The sequence below is a fragment of the Pieris napi genome, chromosome 4 (assembly GCF_905475465.1).
Source record: "Pieris napi chromosome 4, ilPieNapi1.2, whole genome shotgun sequence".
NCBI classification, from domain to species: domain Eukaryota; kingdom Metazoa; phylum Arthropoda; class Insecta; order Lepidoptera; family Pieridae; genus Pieris; species Pieris napi.
In genome coordinates this window covers 3,330,544-3,348,812 of record NC_062237.1, presented here as the reverse complement: position 1 = coordinate 3,348,812, position 18,269 = coordinate 3,330,544, and the positions used below count along the sequence as shown (strand labels likewise).

General features: G+C 33.3%; 1 protein-coding gene across 2 annotated transcripts in view; it reads left to right on the top strand.

Moving 5' to 3' along the window:
* The window catches only part of LOC125048611 (collagen alpha-1(IX) chain-like), an 89,850-nt gene that overhangs the window by 14,757 nt on the left and 56,824 nt on the right, over nt 1–18,269 (top strand). For both annotated transcript variants that reach the window (XM_047647362.1, XM_047647361.1), the window contains exon 2: nt 18,068–18,117. In XM_047647362.1, coding sequence (XP_047503318.1) covers nt 18,068–18,117 — 50 coding nt within the window. The remainder of the gene's footprint in view (nt 1–18,067; nt 18,118–18,269) is intronic.

Below are 18,269 nucleotides of genomic sequence, written 5' to 3'. Positions count from 1 at the left end.
AATTGCCGATTTCCTGTCATCATTAGTATCGAGCCTCGTCTTGCAGAATTTCACATCCCTAGCTATAATGGTTTTATGGTCTACTGGTATCCATACCTTATATCCCTTTTGGTTCATTGGATATCCAATAAATATTCCATTGACACTTCTGGCAGCAAATTTGTCCTTGGTTGGACTCTTGTCTAGAACATAAACTTCAGCTCCAAACTTCTGAAGATACTCAATCTTCACTGGAGAGCCAAACCACTTCTCGTACGGAATTGTACCACCCAAACTACTCGTGGGACAACGATTCCTAATATGACATGCCACCAATACAGCATCTCCCCAAAAACCTGCTGAGAGATTAGATGAAAGTAACATACACCTAGCCATTTCAACTAATGTCCTGTTCATTCGTTCTGCTACGCCATTCTGCTGTGGGGTTTGAGGTACAGTCAGTCTTCTTATTATCCCCTCTTGTTTCAGGAATTGATCAAACTTATTATTACAGTATTCTCCACCGTTATCAGTTTGTAAATACTTTATTCTCTTAGCGGTAAGGTTCTCAACATAGCTCTTGTATTCTTTGAAACATTCCAGAACACCACTCTTACTCTTCAGTAAGTAAACTTCGCACCATCTAGTACAATCGTCAATAAACGTGACAAAATATTTTGCACCACCGACAGTTTCATTTCGAATTGGCCCAACTACATCGGAATGGATGATGGACAGTTTTTCGTCACATGGTCCACTCGACTTGGAAAATGGGAAAGAAGTCATCTTACCCTGCACACAATACTTACAGTCGTATAAAATATTTATATTTGACATATCAACTTTAATGCCCACATGACCTAATACTTTTATTAAATCCTTCACATTTAAGTGACCTAAACGTTCGTGCCAGGATAGTAAATCGTTCTTAGTTTCGGAAATCGCAGAAACAGAAGCATGGCCCTCCCGCATATAATAAAGGTTGTTTTTTCGATCTGCTATGAACTTAATATTCCCTTCAGAATCGGTTACATAAGCTGAATCTTTCTTAAAAGTTACATTAAAACCTTTGCTTGTAATTTTAGATACGGAAATTAAGTTGCATCGCAAATCGGGAACATATAAAGTGTCTGATAATTTTATCGGAACCTCCCCATTCAAACTCACAGTTCCTTTACCTTTTGCAAATGTACTCACATTGGTGGCCAAACTTAACTTACTACTGCAATTTGTCAAGGTGTCAAATTCTCCTTTCGATCTACAAAGGTGCGATGTACACCCACTATCTATGAGCCAGTTTCCTCCACATCCCGAACCAATCACTCCGTTACACTCTGAAACAGATAGAACACATGAGTTAAAATTCTCACTAGCACCTAACTCACTAACACATTTTGAGTCCTGCCTTGTTCCTTTACACGGGCATTCCGAAGCTTTATGCCCAAATTTATGACATCTGTAACATTTAAATTTAAACGCTTGATCCGGTTTATAATTCTGCGGATTTTTAGATGTAGAACTCTTCGTGGTTTTTCTCCTAGCGAACATTGCTGACGACCCCCTCTCTGTCTCCTTCCTTTGCTGTCGCCTAGAGGCATCTTCTTCAAGAATTTTAACTTTCAAAGAATTCGGGTCTGGCAATGAATCTCTAGTCTCCATCGCACATCTAAAGTTCTCATAACTTGGGGGCAGACTATAGAGTAAAATAATAGATGCAAGATCATTATTTATATTTATGTCCATGTCTAGTAACTTTTCTTTGGCTTCAAAGAAGCTTAACAGATATTCACGCATGTCGTCCTCCTCACACATTTTGTGTAATATGAGCTGCTTTAACAGTGTCGCTTTCTTAGCGGGACCCGAAGACGCGAAGATGCTTTCTAATTTGAACCAACATTCTCGCGACGTACTCGTCCCCTTAATGTGTCGTAGCTCACCTGGACTAATTGAGAGAATAATCTCCGCTCTCGCCTTTGCATCCGCCGCTTCCCAAAGCAACGCCTCTGCTGGCTCAGCTGGCTTCTTAATGCTACCATCCACATAGCCCCACACATCGCTCTTGATCAATAGAGCATGGGCCTGGATTCGCCATGAGTCGTAATTATCACGGCTTAGTAATTCTATCCGCACACTCGCCATCGTTACTAGGTTAAGCACTCTAGTTCCCCCTTTTTTTTTTATTAATTTACTAGACTATGACTGGGCCCATAACCTTTGTTGGGTTATAAGTGTGCAGCGGTAGTCGCGTGCAGCAGTCCAGTTTATTAATAAGTGACAATATAAAAACATAACAAGACCATAGCAACGCCAACTTTAAATAACGAACTATGACGATATAATATGTATGCAAATTACCAAAGAGTTTCCTCTAATATTATTAACTATTATATCCATTCGTCCACCTTCTATACAAAATGTTATAGTTATATTAACGTTCCGTAAAATATTTTCAGTGCAGACATATTTGTCTATTTGTTGACAATTATAATTAGATTTATTTAGGTTTAGTCTTCATGGTATTTCGCATGAGCACGACATTTAACACATATATAAAGGATACAATGTACAACATACAGTTATTTACATGACTCGACGTCTTGAGTGCTTTTCATTTAGTCAGCAACATGATCAGTTGACAGATATAACTATCCTACTAATATTATATACGCGAAAGTTTGTAAGTATGGATGGATGTTTGTTAGTCTTTCACGTAAACACTACTAAATGGATTTTAGTGAAACTTTACAATAATACAGCTTATACATCAGCTTACACATAGGCTACAATTTATAAAGATATTCTGTGAATTGTCCAAAATATCAAGTAAGTAGGATAAAATCTACCATCTGCGAGGAATTCTGCCGTGCGCTACCAAAACTGCTAGAGTTACACATATGTAATGTATGATGGAAATGTTTATCTTAAGTAGTCCTACAAAAAAGCCCGTCACAGTATATATCTATATCTTATATGTAAGCCATTAAAGCCAAAATAGTGAACCATAACTACAATAAAAGTTGATAATTTATTTTATATGCACATTTCGTAGTAAAAATTGATTCCTAAAAGAAAATAGATAATTTTATCGTTTCTGGTATTTAAAGTAGATAAAATATGTCTCTCACGCTACATAGTTTGGGTATTGCTTTAATCCTGCGCAGACAAAGTCTCAGGCACAAGCTAGTTTGATATAATTGAAGTTTAATCAAAATGTTGCCATATTAGGTCCAAATATAGCTAATGAATAATGATCTAACCAGCGTTCCAGTCTATGAAATAATCTATGAAAACAAACCGCTATATATTTTATGAATCACTGTGGCAGTTAAGTTTATAATTAGAACTAGTTTCTTAACGATCTGTGAGTCGTTATAGCAATGGTGGTTATAACCTACTTCTAACTTAATTAAGAGAACATAAAAAGTATTTATTTCTTTGAAGATTTCTCATAAATCGTGACATGGAGTCGATCAATCTTGTAAATCATTAAGTATTTCAAAATATAAGGTCAGTGTAACATTCTTAACCAAATTAATAATAAAAACAACATTATCATGGTTATTATGAATGCTTTATAAACATTAATTGGTCGTAAATAATTAAATTAAATCTGGTTAATGTATAGAACAATCTGGAGGTATTTGGTTTGCTTTTTGGCGAAACAGTACGGGTTGACAGCCACAGAGCAATGTAATTAAGCGAGCCAAGCTTAACCAAGAGGTTGTGCGTACTAACGCCAACTATGCACCTTTGGATTTTTCTTTCTATAAGCAGAATGAAAACTTGTTCTTATTGTAAAGGAAAAATTTATATGTAATATAGAAACTACTGCCCCGTGCTTTCCTCAATAAATTTACTATGCAGTACAAAATAATCTTTCGATTAAACTAGACGCTCCTTAGAAAACAAATGAACAAAATTCTTTCTTTATAATATACTAGCTGATCCGGCAAACGCCGTTTTGCCATGTCATTATATCATTTATGGTTATTGTGCCTCACTCGACATAGATAGGTATAGTGTGTCGCGGACTTTTTTGTAGATATTTATAAGATCTACAATTGCTTAGAACATTTTATGGTTCTATCATTAATAGTTTAGGCGTGCGTACCCTACGCAAAATAAGTAACTTTTTTCGTTGATTTTTTACACCTTGTGTCCGAAAAACCCTAATATCTTACGGAACCCTATTTTTGTTCAAAATTAAATATAGCCTATATTACTCGTGGATAATGTAGCTTTCGAATGGTGAAAGAATTTTTAAAATCGGTCCAGTAGTTTATGAGCCTATTCATTACAATCAAACAAACAAACAAAGTTTTCCTCTTTATAATATTAGTGTAGATATGTAATCAGGATCTGTTTTAATAATTAAAGGGAAGTCCCTTTGATAAAGTTATCAATCGCTTTGAATGAAGTTAAATTAATATTCCACATTCACTTTGCTGCAAATTTTATCATCTGTTTATTCTCCAACGTGAATCAATACAATTGAACGCTTTTAAAATCTGTATTACCGATAAACGATTTTGAAAATATACTGTATGAATAACGATAAAAATTACATATTTTTTAGAATATTTTGTCACTGGTTTGTTTAAAGTGACATAGGAATGTTAAACGATTCAATTACTATTTGAGTTGAGTTTATTAAGCGTAGTTTGAACGTAGAATTAAACAAAAACTGATGCCGCGAGTGAGACTTTTATGGCTGTTGAGCAATCACAATCAAGTGATACGCGTCCGTCTTTTGTTTTTCATTATCACTTCCCAGGAACAGCTTTATAATTCTTAATTCAAACCGCCTTATTCATAAACTATAACTAGTACCTATTGCTTTTGTATGAATTAAAAATAAACAAGTTGTTCTAATAGTCAAATATCTGTATTCTTATACTTCAGTTCATAATAAAAATAAAATATATTGGAATGGATGATAAATCGTTAGCTTTAAAATGTGCAAGGGCGGATCGCTTGTCTGTCATTTATTATCATTCCGTTAATGAGCGGTTTAATGAATGAAAGATACGCTTAGTATGAACTGTGGCATAAACAATGATGTCATATCATTTTATTTATTCCTAGTACATCGGCGGTTTGCTGACTAGAAAACATATTTCATCAAGGGCGTCACTCGTGTGGTTTTAACGTAAATATATTCCAATCAATAGGCAATAGGGTTTTTACCATTTCTTATACAGTTACATACCAAGTAATTCTTGTTTATTAATTATCCAACGGTGGTAATTTGGGTACTATGGATACGTTTCAATATTACGAAACATCGCCCCCGCAAATTTTGTTTCCTCGGCGTATGATTTTTTTACTTAGCCAAGGAAAGAGAAAACTGGTTTAGGTTCTCCCATATTTTTTTCTAATTTTCCTCTCTATAAAAACCTCATAGTTCAAGGAATAAATAAATAAATGACTAATTGATCTAGCCGTCTTCGAGTTTTGCGCATAGCAACATAGCGTTTAATGAAGTTTACACACATCAAAATTAATAAATAAAAATGCTGAAAAAATTACAGATCTATAGGTTTTTCCTTGACGTTTTAATTGAAGGACAATTAAACATATAATTGTCCTTCCTGTCCCAAAGGAATTTACCTAAATTTTTAATAACGACTAAACAGGAATAAGAGCAGTGTAGCCTGGTGGCTTCAGTGTGCGACGTTCATCTCTGTAGACGTAGGTTCGATCCCCGGCTGTGCACCAATGGACTTTCTTTCTATGTGCGCATTTAACATTCGCTCGAACGGTGAAGGAAAACAGCTTGCCTTAGACCCAAAAAAGTCAAGGCCGTGCGTCACAGAAGGATCACCTACTTTCCTATTAGATAAACAAATAATCATGAAACAGATACAGAAATCTGAGGCCCTGACCTAAAAAGATTGTAACGTCATTGATTCATTTGATTCATTTTCAAATACAGTGTAACCTCTTTATAACGAATTTCAAGGGACCGACCATTTTTATTCGTTATAGGGAAGGTGGAATTTATGTATGGGCTGTTGAGTTAATCAAATTTAAGACGTTTTTACGTTATAGAGAGTTTTCGTTATATCGAATCATGTATTAAAGAGTGTACACTGTATTATAAAACCCAGGTGTCATGAGATACCAAAATACATATGCAGGTAACTGTTCATGATGACATGTACATCACGAGTTACAAATGTAAATAGTTGACCCGTCTCTATTAACATAAAATTAGCATTAACTGGACGAATCGATAAACAACGGATGTAATGTTGTCTGTTTATAGATATTCTGTGACTGTTTCCCACGACTGTACTTTTCTATTACATTTTATACCACGATACTGCTAAGATTCATCGTCGAGTATTACTGCTAAGTATGACCTGTATGACAAATACCATGTTCATAAGTACTGCACGTCTTGAGTTAAAGTTTTTAACTTTGCCAACATTTATTAGTAGACTGTAATATGGATTGATCGAGGAGCAGTGTTGGTTTAGTGGCTTCAGCGTGCGACTCTCATACCTGAGGTCGTAGGTTCGATCCCCGGCTGTGCACCAATGGACGTTCTTTCTATGTGCGCATTAAAATTTGCTCGAACGGTGAATGTCTTATCCAAAAAGACGATGGCGTGTGTCAGGCACTGGCAGCTGACTGAGGCTGATCACCTACTTGCCTATTAGATTTAAAAAAATGATCATGAAACAGATTCAGAAATCTGAGGCCAAGACTTAAAGAGGTTGTAGCGTCACTGATTATTATGATTAATATGGATTGATTAATTGTTCGCAATCTACGCGATATAAACTTTCATCCACATAACCTTGATTGCTGGAAGTCTTCCCCAGTTCGCTTCACAAGACTTTTTTGCGAACTATCGAATTGTCGGGTCGACTCCCGGCAGGGGTCTATCAATTGGAGGTACGACCTCCTTTGGTTTAAAAAAGAGGCCTCAAAGGCCGGCAGCGCACCCACTAAAATGGGTGTCCATGGGCTACGATGACTGCCCTTTTTGGGAGTCCCGTAGGCTTGTTGGTTTCTTTAAAAAAAAACCTTTTATATTTATTAATTTTCGTGACAAATATTTGCATTTTTTATGTAATAGCAGGCAAATGGGCAGGAGGCTCACCTGATGTTAAGTAATACCGCCGATTTACACATATTCACATTGCCAGAAGGCTCGTAAGTGCGTTGCTGACCTTTTAAGAATTAAAATATATGATATTTACAATTCTCGTAAATTAAATAAGTTTTAAAGCTGTATGTTCATTAAATAGACATAATTATTCCATTCCACGGCTTATCCATCTTTAAACCGATCTCAATAATTGAGACAGTAATATTATCACATTTTTTTTATCTTTCATGTACAGTACTACTGCGTATATTCTAGCAAAACCCAAAACACTATTAAGCCAAAGGTACAATTTAAACAATGGCTATAGCTATTTTTCGCTCCTAATATTATTATTCTTAGAGAAAATTGCTTGCTGCAGTGGAGTCATTAGGACGAGTCACAAACTAGATCCGCTGGTCTTGTAAACAGTTTCTATAAGTAGGTACCAATTATATATTTTTTCGCTTTTCAAATAATTATGTTTGAGAATACCTTGTTAATGTGATTAAGTGTCATACAACAATTTACAAGACATTACAGAAATTAATAGGATAGATATAGATAAACGCTATCAAGAGGTCACCGACCCGTGATGTCAGAGATTAAAGACTACCGCCGTGAAGAAGTTTCCATGTCAATTCATACCTATGACTCCCAATTTATATATATTGCATTATGGATTCGTCATTCGTGTGTTCATGGAGAGAAAAACCTATTAATGCAGCCAGTGTCCAATCTAATTTATTTTCTATGATAGAGGTTTTATTCATTGTATAATTATAAACATAGCATTAAAAACTATTCCACCTATTACCAATTCTTGAAAGGCCGGCAACGCACTCGCGAGCCCTCTGGCATTGAGAGTGTCCATGGGTGGCGGTATCACTTAACATCAGGTGAGCTTCCTGCCCGTTTGCCTCCTGTTCTATAAAAAAAAATATTTTATTTATTCAACCCTGTAAAAAAATAAAATAGAAATTTTTTTAAAAACAAAACTTAGAGAAAATAATTAAAAACATAAAATTAAACGTCAAAAAAGACAAGATTTTTTCATCCAAAATAAGACAACGATAATGAAAAATTATTTAAATCTTCATTCGTTTTGCTTAAATCAATTAAAAATACTTAACAATTAGAGCGACCAACTCTCAAAGTCCCGAGATAAGAATAGCTAAACTTTACAAAAAGCTGTTGAATTATTCATTCAAAGTAAGCTCATTTTGTCGTTAATTCCATTCATTCATTAACCGAAGACAGTCAAAACGATTTAAGGTAAACGAAACAAGATCTTTTCGTTACCGATTTATCTGCAGCTTATCATTTTTGTTAAACTTAAAGTTATGGATCAAAGAATAGAAGAAGAAGATCAAGAAAGATAATAGTGCTAACGATTCCTTAACTACAATAATATTATAATAGTATGTATCTTTGTGTAAATGTAAGTGCGTGCTCCTATTTCACCATGCCTCCTGCTGATAGAAGACCAATGTTTAAAAAAGAGGCCTCAAAGGCCGGCAGCGCACCCACTAAAATGGGTGTCCATGGGCTACGATGACTGCCCTTTTTGGGAGTCCCGTAGGCTTGTTGGTTTCTTTAAAAAAAAACCTTTTATATTTATTAATTTTCGTGACAAATATTTGCATTTTTTATGTAATAGCAGGCAAATGGGCAGGAGGCTCACCTGATGTTAAGTAATACCGCCGATTTACACATATTCACATTGCCAGAAGGCTCGTAAGTGCGTTGCTGACCTTTTAAGAATTAAAATATATGATATTTCCAATTCTCGTAAATTAAATAAGTTTTAAAGCTGTATGTTCATTAAATAGACATAATTATTCCATTCCACGGCTTATCCATCTTTAAACCGATCTCAATAATTGAGACAGTAATATTATCACATTTTTTTTATCTTTCATGTACAGTACTACTGCGTATATTCTAGCAAAACCCAAAACACTATTAAGCCAAAGGTACAATTTAAACAATGGCTATAGCTATTTTTCGCTCCTAATATTATTATTCTTAGAGAAAATTGCTTGCTGCAGTGGAGTCATTAGGACGAGTCACAAACTAGATCCGCTGGTCTTGTAAACAGTTTCTATAAGTAGGTACCAATTATATATTTTTTCGCTTTTCAAATAATTATGTTTGAGAATACCTTGTTAATGTGATTAAGTGCTATTACAACAATTTACAAGACATTACAGAAATTAATAGGATAGATATAGATAAACGCTATCAAGAGGTCACCGACCCGTGATGTCAGAGATTAAAGACTACCGCCGTGAAGAAGTTTCCATGTCAATTCATACCTATGACTCCCAATTTATATATATTGCATTATGGATTCGTCAGAAATAGGCGCGTTGCCAAGAAAAACCACAAAAGATATGTATAAGAGTCAATAAATTTAAAAAGTCGAAGTTATTTTACGTAATAAAAATAACGTAAATTATTATTAAAACAAATTTATTAAATAATAATGAAAAATTAAAACAAAACAAACAAACTAAATCTCTGTGAATATAATATGTAGATGATTAGTATTTTAGTTTAAAATTTCAAAAAGATTGATTTACGATTCCTGTGTCAACGGGATGCTTTAAATAATAGACGATATTATTTTCACTCTATAATTACCACTCACGTAAAAAAAAATGATGATTACATATTAAATAGTATGCATTGAAATACTATGCTTATAATACCGATGGTACCTGCGTCTGTCTATACTCTCGGGGCGTAAGTCTGACGATTTAGGTAATTGCCACGCTTACCAAACTAGGAAAGCGTGAGTGAGCAAAATGTGCAGCCTTGGTTTGTTCAGGTACAACAGTAACTAAAATTGCAACATTGATAATATATGCAGTAAGGTGTTTTTTGTAATCAATCGTATTATATTTTTATTAATTTCGGTTGATGTTTGATTTCGCATTCTTTGCTTTGTTGTATCGCTTCGTTTGCTTTGTTGTGCGTCTAGCACTTGTGATTGTTTCGCTACTTAAAAATGTTTGTTTTAATTTTTAAATATGAATTCAATGATAAATTACTTCGCAAGTGTTTCGTGCGTGGTGTAAACTTTTTGTATTTGTAATGCAAAGTGTATGTAACATAATCTGTGTTCCCTTGTCCCTAAGAAAATTGTGTGCCTATTTTCGTCTAAATAAGGTTAATCAAGGATGTATCGCGGTATGTAGCTTATTATGTATTATTAAAAGAAATTGTGCATCAATATCCTAAAAATCGTCGTTGTACAATTGTGAAATAACATTTGAATATAGAATTGTTTAGGTTTTCACAATAAATGTCAATCTTCGATAGTTTTACCAAATGAAAATAAGATTAACCCACTTCACACTTTACATTAAGATTTAGCGAATATAAGGTTTAAGTTGCATAATATGACTTAAATTTACCTGCCATTTTGCTTATCAGCTAAATTCAGTATATTTGCCAAGTTCATTCACCGTACTATCAATCTTGCAGTCTATCATTCTGTGCCAAATTTCAATGTCGTCTAGAATGAACCTTATTTCAATGCAATAAGGAGGTTAAAAGTGATGGCACTCTTCGGAGGCCGAGTGTCGTAAATGTTGACACGCTCTCTTTGGAGATTTCCCGACATCCCAATGACACTTTCTAAGCTGACCTAGATTCGGTCTCAAGAATACGGAGCTCTAATAATCTATTTTGAATCGAAACACCCTTGTATGGTATGGGGTAGACGGTATCAGTTATATGTTCCTAATAAGTTCGTCCCGTAACAAAAAATATCACTGAGTTACTTCTTGTTATCCGGATAGCAAATTCTTAATTTAATTTAAATTAAATAATAAATTGAGTCTGATCAGATAATCTACATACAAATATACTAGATACAAACACTTACCAAATGACATCTAAATTTATATGAGTTCAATATTTTAATGATTAATACTGTTTAAAAAAATAATAAAAAAAAATCTCTTTATTCATTTTAAGTACACAATTACAATGTGTAAGATTAGATAATGTCATAATAAGGAACGTTTATTTATTTAAAGATAAAAATAAAAGTATGTGTTTAATCCCTTATAAAATGTATATTGTTATATTAGTCACGCCTAACTCACTTGGTATTACAAATATGCATCCTGTGGCGCTTGGCACTTGTTAGTTGGCAGTTGATATTGACCTCGCATTTTTATATCTGTTTCATTAACCATTTTTTATAGGTAGATTGTTGGGTCTCCTTCGAATGTTCGAAGTTAATTCATATACGCGTATATTTAAGTTATAGGTACACAGCCAACAAAGGCACAACCTCAGTATTCGCACGCTTATCTAACAGTGCTCTGCTAAGCTGATACTACATCAAATAATTGTCCTTCTACTGTTTTGTGAGTGTTCGTGCATGTAAGGAAGTTTATTTGTACTGAAAGACAAGCGTACTGAATCGAAGAACGTATCAAGATATACACAGTATGCAGTACACTGCATATATATTTTTTTTTAAACCGGCTAACGGTCAACGAATCGTTCTACAGAACACAAGCTTTACATTAGTCTCTCATCTGACCCCAAGTATATATGTGTTATACAGTTGTACATAACTCAAATTTTCATTAGTAACTAGTATTTGGATACCCTTGTCCTATGGGCTTGAAAAGCTGTCATCATACTCTGGTCATGTCCTCTCGAAGTATGACAGTTAAATCGTCATTCAAGCGGCGGTTAAATAGGCATCTTCCTCTCACTTACATCAGGTGGGATTGCCAAACGTCTGTCTAGTTTTGTATAAATAATAAATAAAAACAGAGAATGAAGAGTTTTCACACTTCTGCGTGCCAGTCTTAATTGAGGTAAGCTGCCGTGGCCGTAGCCAGTGTTAGTATTGAGTCGGCCGGGAGAACATGATTATTAAACAATAACGAGTATAAAATACAAAAGTAACATAAGTTCTTCTCGTGCAAAATTAAAATTGCGAACGTTTTCACAAATGACACAATCGTAAAGTGCATTTGTCACTGAACGCGTCTTGCTTGGCGTTATTCCAAAGATTCTGTATGCTCCCAATTTACTGCTGATATTTTTATCATGCAAAATTGACTTTATAAATCATGAAACTTTTAAAAAAATAAATCGATGTAAGTGTAATAAAATACTAATCCAGTGGCCCTTCAACCCCTCATGGGTTTTTCCATTGCTTATTGATCATCTTTATTTATGCACAAGTAAGCGAACGGCCGACACAACGTATTTTTTTCAATCATATCAATCATGGCACTTGGAACTGGCACTAAATGTAAAAACAGAAGCATTTATATGTATTTCATTACAGACATGTCATATTTTAATATGATTAAATGATTTTTGAATTGAATTGAATTGAATTCATCATATCAAGATTAACCGTACGAGTATCAATTGTTTTAAAGAAATTGTGTTCATAGAGAGAAAAACCTAGTAATGCAGCATTACTAGGTTTTGTGCCAAGTGTCAAATCTAATTTCTTTTCTACGAAAGAGGTTTAATTCATTGTATAATTATAAACATAGCATGAAAACCTATTAATTTTATTTATCCGACCCTGTAAAAAATTAAACGTGAAATTTTTTAAAAACAAAACTTGAGAAAATAATTAAAAACATAAAATTAAACGTCAAACAAGACAAGATTTTTTCATCCAAAATAAGACAACGATAATGAAAAATTATTTAAATCTACATTCGTTTTGCTTAAATCAATTAAAAATACTTAACAATTAGAGCGACCAACTCTCAAAGTCCCGAGATAAGAATAGCTAAACTTTACAAAAAGCTGTTGAATTATTCATTCAAAGTAAGCTCATTTTGTCGTTAATTCCATTCATTCATTAACCGAAGACAGTCAAAACGATTTAAGGTAAACGAAACAAGCTCTTTTCGTTACCGATTTATATGTAGCTTATCATTTTTGTTAAACTCAAAGTTATGGATCAAAGAATAGAAGAAGATCAAGAAAGATAATAGTGCTAACGATTCCTTAACTACATTTTTATTATGATAGAATTCTTTGTGAGAATGTAAGTGCGTGCTCTTATTTCACCATGCCTCCTGCTGATAGAAGACAAATGTTTTTGTTTTAAATTTATTTTATTATGATTAATTAACTATTGATTACTTAAGATGTCATGTGGAACATGGTGTAATGGTTGCAGCTCCTTACAAACATTGTGTAAAACAAAAAACTTGGCGATTAAAAGGAGTGGCGGAGAGTTCCACGTTATCCACATAAGCATGATATCACGTATATTAAACGATTCTTACTTTGACTATAATTTGAGAAATACGTAACTAGAGTTTCTTAACAAAAAACGTCGAAGCAATGTTACTTGTAAGTACTACATCTGAGAAAAAGGTAGTAAGTTTAGTAATTATTATAAACCGCCTATGGGTACGGTGCACATCGAACTTTTGGTTTGTGATGATGGTGTAATGCACAATCTTTGTTGTCAGTACCCAACTCTCAACTAGGTACTAAGCTAGAACTGTTCTAATAAATAATCGGAATATATTAATCACATTAATTGCAATTGTTTTTTGGTAAAATAAGGAATCTAATATTTTATTTATGACATTTCTGTAATTATTTCCACACTTATTTCATATAAGTTCTTGGTTTGCACTCTCCTTGATTGCGTCTTTCATCCCTCATATTTATGAGGTAAAGGCTGATAGAGAAAAGGAAATATTATGAATAAAATAACAATAAATTTCTTAGCATTCTACTTTTCTTGAATATACAGTTCAAGAAGCAAAGCGAGTCAATACAGCGAAGCTTGAAAGCCTCCATTGTTATCCCGATCTTAATGTTTCTTCATTATTTAAATTGCATTTTTCTGCATATAATTCGATAATTTTTTATATTATCTTCTATTATCAGACGTTATTAAATCTATTATACGATATATATTAAAATAAAATGTTGAAAGATGTTTTAAAATACTGGATTGTTTCGCTGGGAAAGCCCTTGGAGACGTCGCAGCATTAGCATGACAATTCAGTTTTCATGGCAATATACTAAAATGCACAAAAACATTATGGAGAACTGCACATATGCTATGTTAATCCAAATTCCAATCATTAATGCGATAACCCAAATTTTAAGAGATATTTTTTGTTGTAAATAAGTAATTCGGAAATGCGCTATACAATAATTATTATATATATATATTATAATTATTGTCTTGCGCATTATATAAGTATAAATTTTTTAAATACTATTAATCTAATATATAAAATTCTCGTGTCGCGGTGTTTGTGGTTAAACTCCTTCGAAACGGCTCGGATTCTCATGAAATTTTGTGTGCATATTGGGTATGTCTGAGAATCGGACAACATCTATTTTTAATCCCCCTAAATGTTAAGGGTAGTCCACCCCTAATTTTTTTTTAAATTTTTAGATAAATTTTTATTGTTTTATTTTTTTATGATACAGCATTAAAGAATACATACAACCCCTAATTTTCATCCCTCTACGATCAACCCCTATTTTTATTATAAATGATATACATGGCAAAACGACGCTTGCCGGATCAGCTTGTTATAATATATAGCTTTTGCATACGTGTATGTAGTCCACTTTTCTCATCAATTAAGTTAACATGTTCTTATCAGGTGAATGAGCGGTTGTTTGTTCTATACATTGAATTTACTGTAGGGAATATATTTTGGTTTTTAATATTTAATTATAAACCTGCGCTGTAACAGACTTTAGCTCTCTTTAACTCCATGCAAGCTAAATATATTATATTTTGTAAAAATCATATAATCTATGATTGCGATAGCTCTTATTCTAAACTAACCTTCATTGAGCTCGAAACCCTGATTCAACCTAAGATAGATTTTCATCTGCTCTTGAAACCTTTGAAGAAACATTTTTATGAACAAATTGCCCACTCGGAATACACAAAGGAGCTTTAGATATCTTTATTTAGGTTATTATTACTCCGTATTTTTGTGTTATTGTGAAAATAGTACATATAAAACCGGTATTGTATAGATTATAGTACGAAAGATATACTATAATTTCATTGGGTTTCTCCAACTTCATGGCGTAGTAAACTACGACAGTAACGAGTGATAAGCCGGATTTAAAACATTTTTAGTCTTCAAAAGATTAGACACAGAGATGTTTCTCATAATATGTAATTTAATTAACGTAATTGTTCTTTAAATATCGGTGATATCGAATTGAACGACCAATCTCTCTCCAAGCGGCTTGATCACTCTGCATCTTCTACCGCATCTTTTACCATGGAGAGTGTTCAGAAGAGATGTACGGATTAATACCTGCAGCTGAGTTTCATTATCGGACTTCGAGGCAGAATACGAGATTCCACCTGTATCACCTCGACGTCCGCCGTTCACAACTGAGCGTTTTTGAAGGCAGTTTTTGCCGCGCACCACCACTATGTGGAACCAGCTGCCACTGAAGCATTTCCGAACCAATTCGACTTAGGGTCCTTCAAGAAAAGAGCTTACCAATTCTTAAAAGGCCGGCAACGCACTCGCGAGCCCTCTGGCATTGAGAGTGTCCATGGGCGGTATCACTTAACATCAGGTGAGCCTCCTGCCCGTTTGCCCGTTCTATAAAAAAAATATTTCTAACCGTAGTTTGTAGATGTCGCTTTAGAATGGGACAACTTCCCTCCACCGTCTTTTGTTTGTAAGAATGTTTTTATCGCTACTTTATATTTTAATTTGGTCGAAAATATAAGTATTAAAAATGTTTATTACGTAAATAAAGCTTCTTTAAAACAACAAAATACTAAATTAGCTTATTATATTACACTCTATTTTATGAAAACGGCCCAAGATTTCCTTTTTTAAAGCAGGTTGACGATGTTATTACAAGAACCAGATTGGCGTAAGTGATATTAAAGACCCGTTACTTAGTAATAAGCCTATATTTTAGCGACGAAGCAGGTTTTATTCGTTTAACTTTATATCAACGAAGCTTGTTCTATGAGTTATTAAGGTATAAAGTATTTTTGAGGTTACATCTACACAATTTATTTTCGTATTACTTCTTTAATAAACTTTATTATGATTAATGATTGTTTACTATATTCAACCATACATTAAAAGGACCACGTGTAGGTGGTAAACCACGCGTGGATAATAAATGAAAATTTTCTCGTTTTTTAACGAGTGAAAACCGGAATATGGTGACGTTTACTGGTTATTGGAATAATAGGACAATAATCTTCAGTTATATTTTTAAAAAAGTCCGTGCGTACAAAGTACACATGTCAGAAGTGAAACTTCTTTGGCAAACTAATTTATAATTCTTGTTCATATTTATAAAACTTTAGATTTCCGAGACTTAGAGGGAGGGTAAAATTAATAAAAATTAAAAAAAAAATTCTTTCTTCGATAATAAAAACACCTGGCATTTTAATTTACAATTCGTCATTTGAGATTTCAATAAGTTATTTTGCATAAAATAATTCTCTTTACGATATTTTTATTTTAACAATAGAATTTCTATAAGGTAGTTCGCCTTTCTCACTCTCTCTCAATCGGTTTCAATCGCTCTCTCCCTTTTCTTACACAACATTTTGTCAACAGATGGCCCCGCATGCTGTTTGCATTCGTAAAATTAATTTATTTTTATTCGATAACTTTTCCGCCCAAAGAATCCACCTAAAAAGAGATAACTAACATCGGTCCAGCCGATCTTTAGTGGTGTAATTAACTCGACTTTGTTTTTTTTATAATTTATATAAGTCGTATAAATCCTGTACATAATATGTAATCAAGGTACCTAAGGTAATTACGCGATAGAAGCGTTCATCAAACCTCATATGAATATCTAATTTAACATGTGTTAAATATCTACACTGTCATATTCAAGGCGCTTTCCTTATGGGGCCAGGAAATATGTGATCCAATATTGAAGAAACAGACTAGTACTTTAGAAAAGTTTGTGAGTACCAAGTGTCCATATATCTATTGTACTTGCACAGTGCAACCAAGTAATTTGCAAAAAAAATGTTTTTGTCGGGCATGCATGTAATTACATGTTGTAGCTGTAGTGTAATTGTAGCTTGTAGCTGTAATTACAACTAGAGCGAGTAAGAAAAATAAGTACAGATAAGCTAAAAATTAGAACACTAAAGATATTTCCATATAAACTGACACCTGGGCAAAAATAGATTTCCTTATTTAAAAATTACATTTAGATTGCAGGATAAACGTTGTGATCTTGCAGCTGGAACTCGCACTAATATACTTGTAAGAAAATAATCATAAAAAAATATTTTTAATGATATTTATGCGGTTTGACTTGTAGTATTGCTACTGTTTAACGTTCTCAATTTCAACTAAAATCGTTATAAACTATTGAACATTTATAGCATTTTAACCAGTAATCTCTACTAAACATGATTGATACGACTAAACGTGAAAGATGCGTTGAGAAGATAGCCAATAACATTTTCTTACATTTTAAATAAAATTCAAGGAGGTTTTTCGATCTTTTTTTGGACCAATCATGATTATTGAGGTGTCAAAAGGTCTTCTTATGAGAAAAGACCCCATAGAATTACATAAGGGTCGGCAATCGGGTGGATAGCTTTTTTAAAATGACTGCTAGCAACCTGAAAATGGCTTGTGTGTACCAATTTATGTATTTACAACTTCCGAGCCACACCCATAATCTGTATGTGAATGTAATTGTGCATTATAGTCATAACTAAAGATGTCTAACGAAGGTAAATTAGTACAACTTGTGAAGTTTAACACAGTTAAGGATATGGAAATCATATGTTCAAATTCACGTACCCGGTAACTGAAGTTTAAAATAAGCATTGAGTTTAAATAGTGTGATTAAATCAATTTTATAACGATTTCAATTATAACCATTTTTTTATTTGTATTTTCAAAATAAAATGTTAAAGAAGTAATTTTTATATATTAGTTATGTATATATCTTATATATAATTACGATTTCGTTTTTTAGGTACATGGTCATATGCTGTTTGCTAAACAATTCAGTGAGTTCTTATTTGGGTAAGTGTCTATAATATTTAGATAGAATTATATGTAATAAATGTTTTTGAGCACTATAAATTAAAAAAAACAATATTTAAAGAGGTCGCATACTTGATTGAATACATATGTGGAAAAGCCTTGATTATTTTGAAAAACAACAAGATTAACTT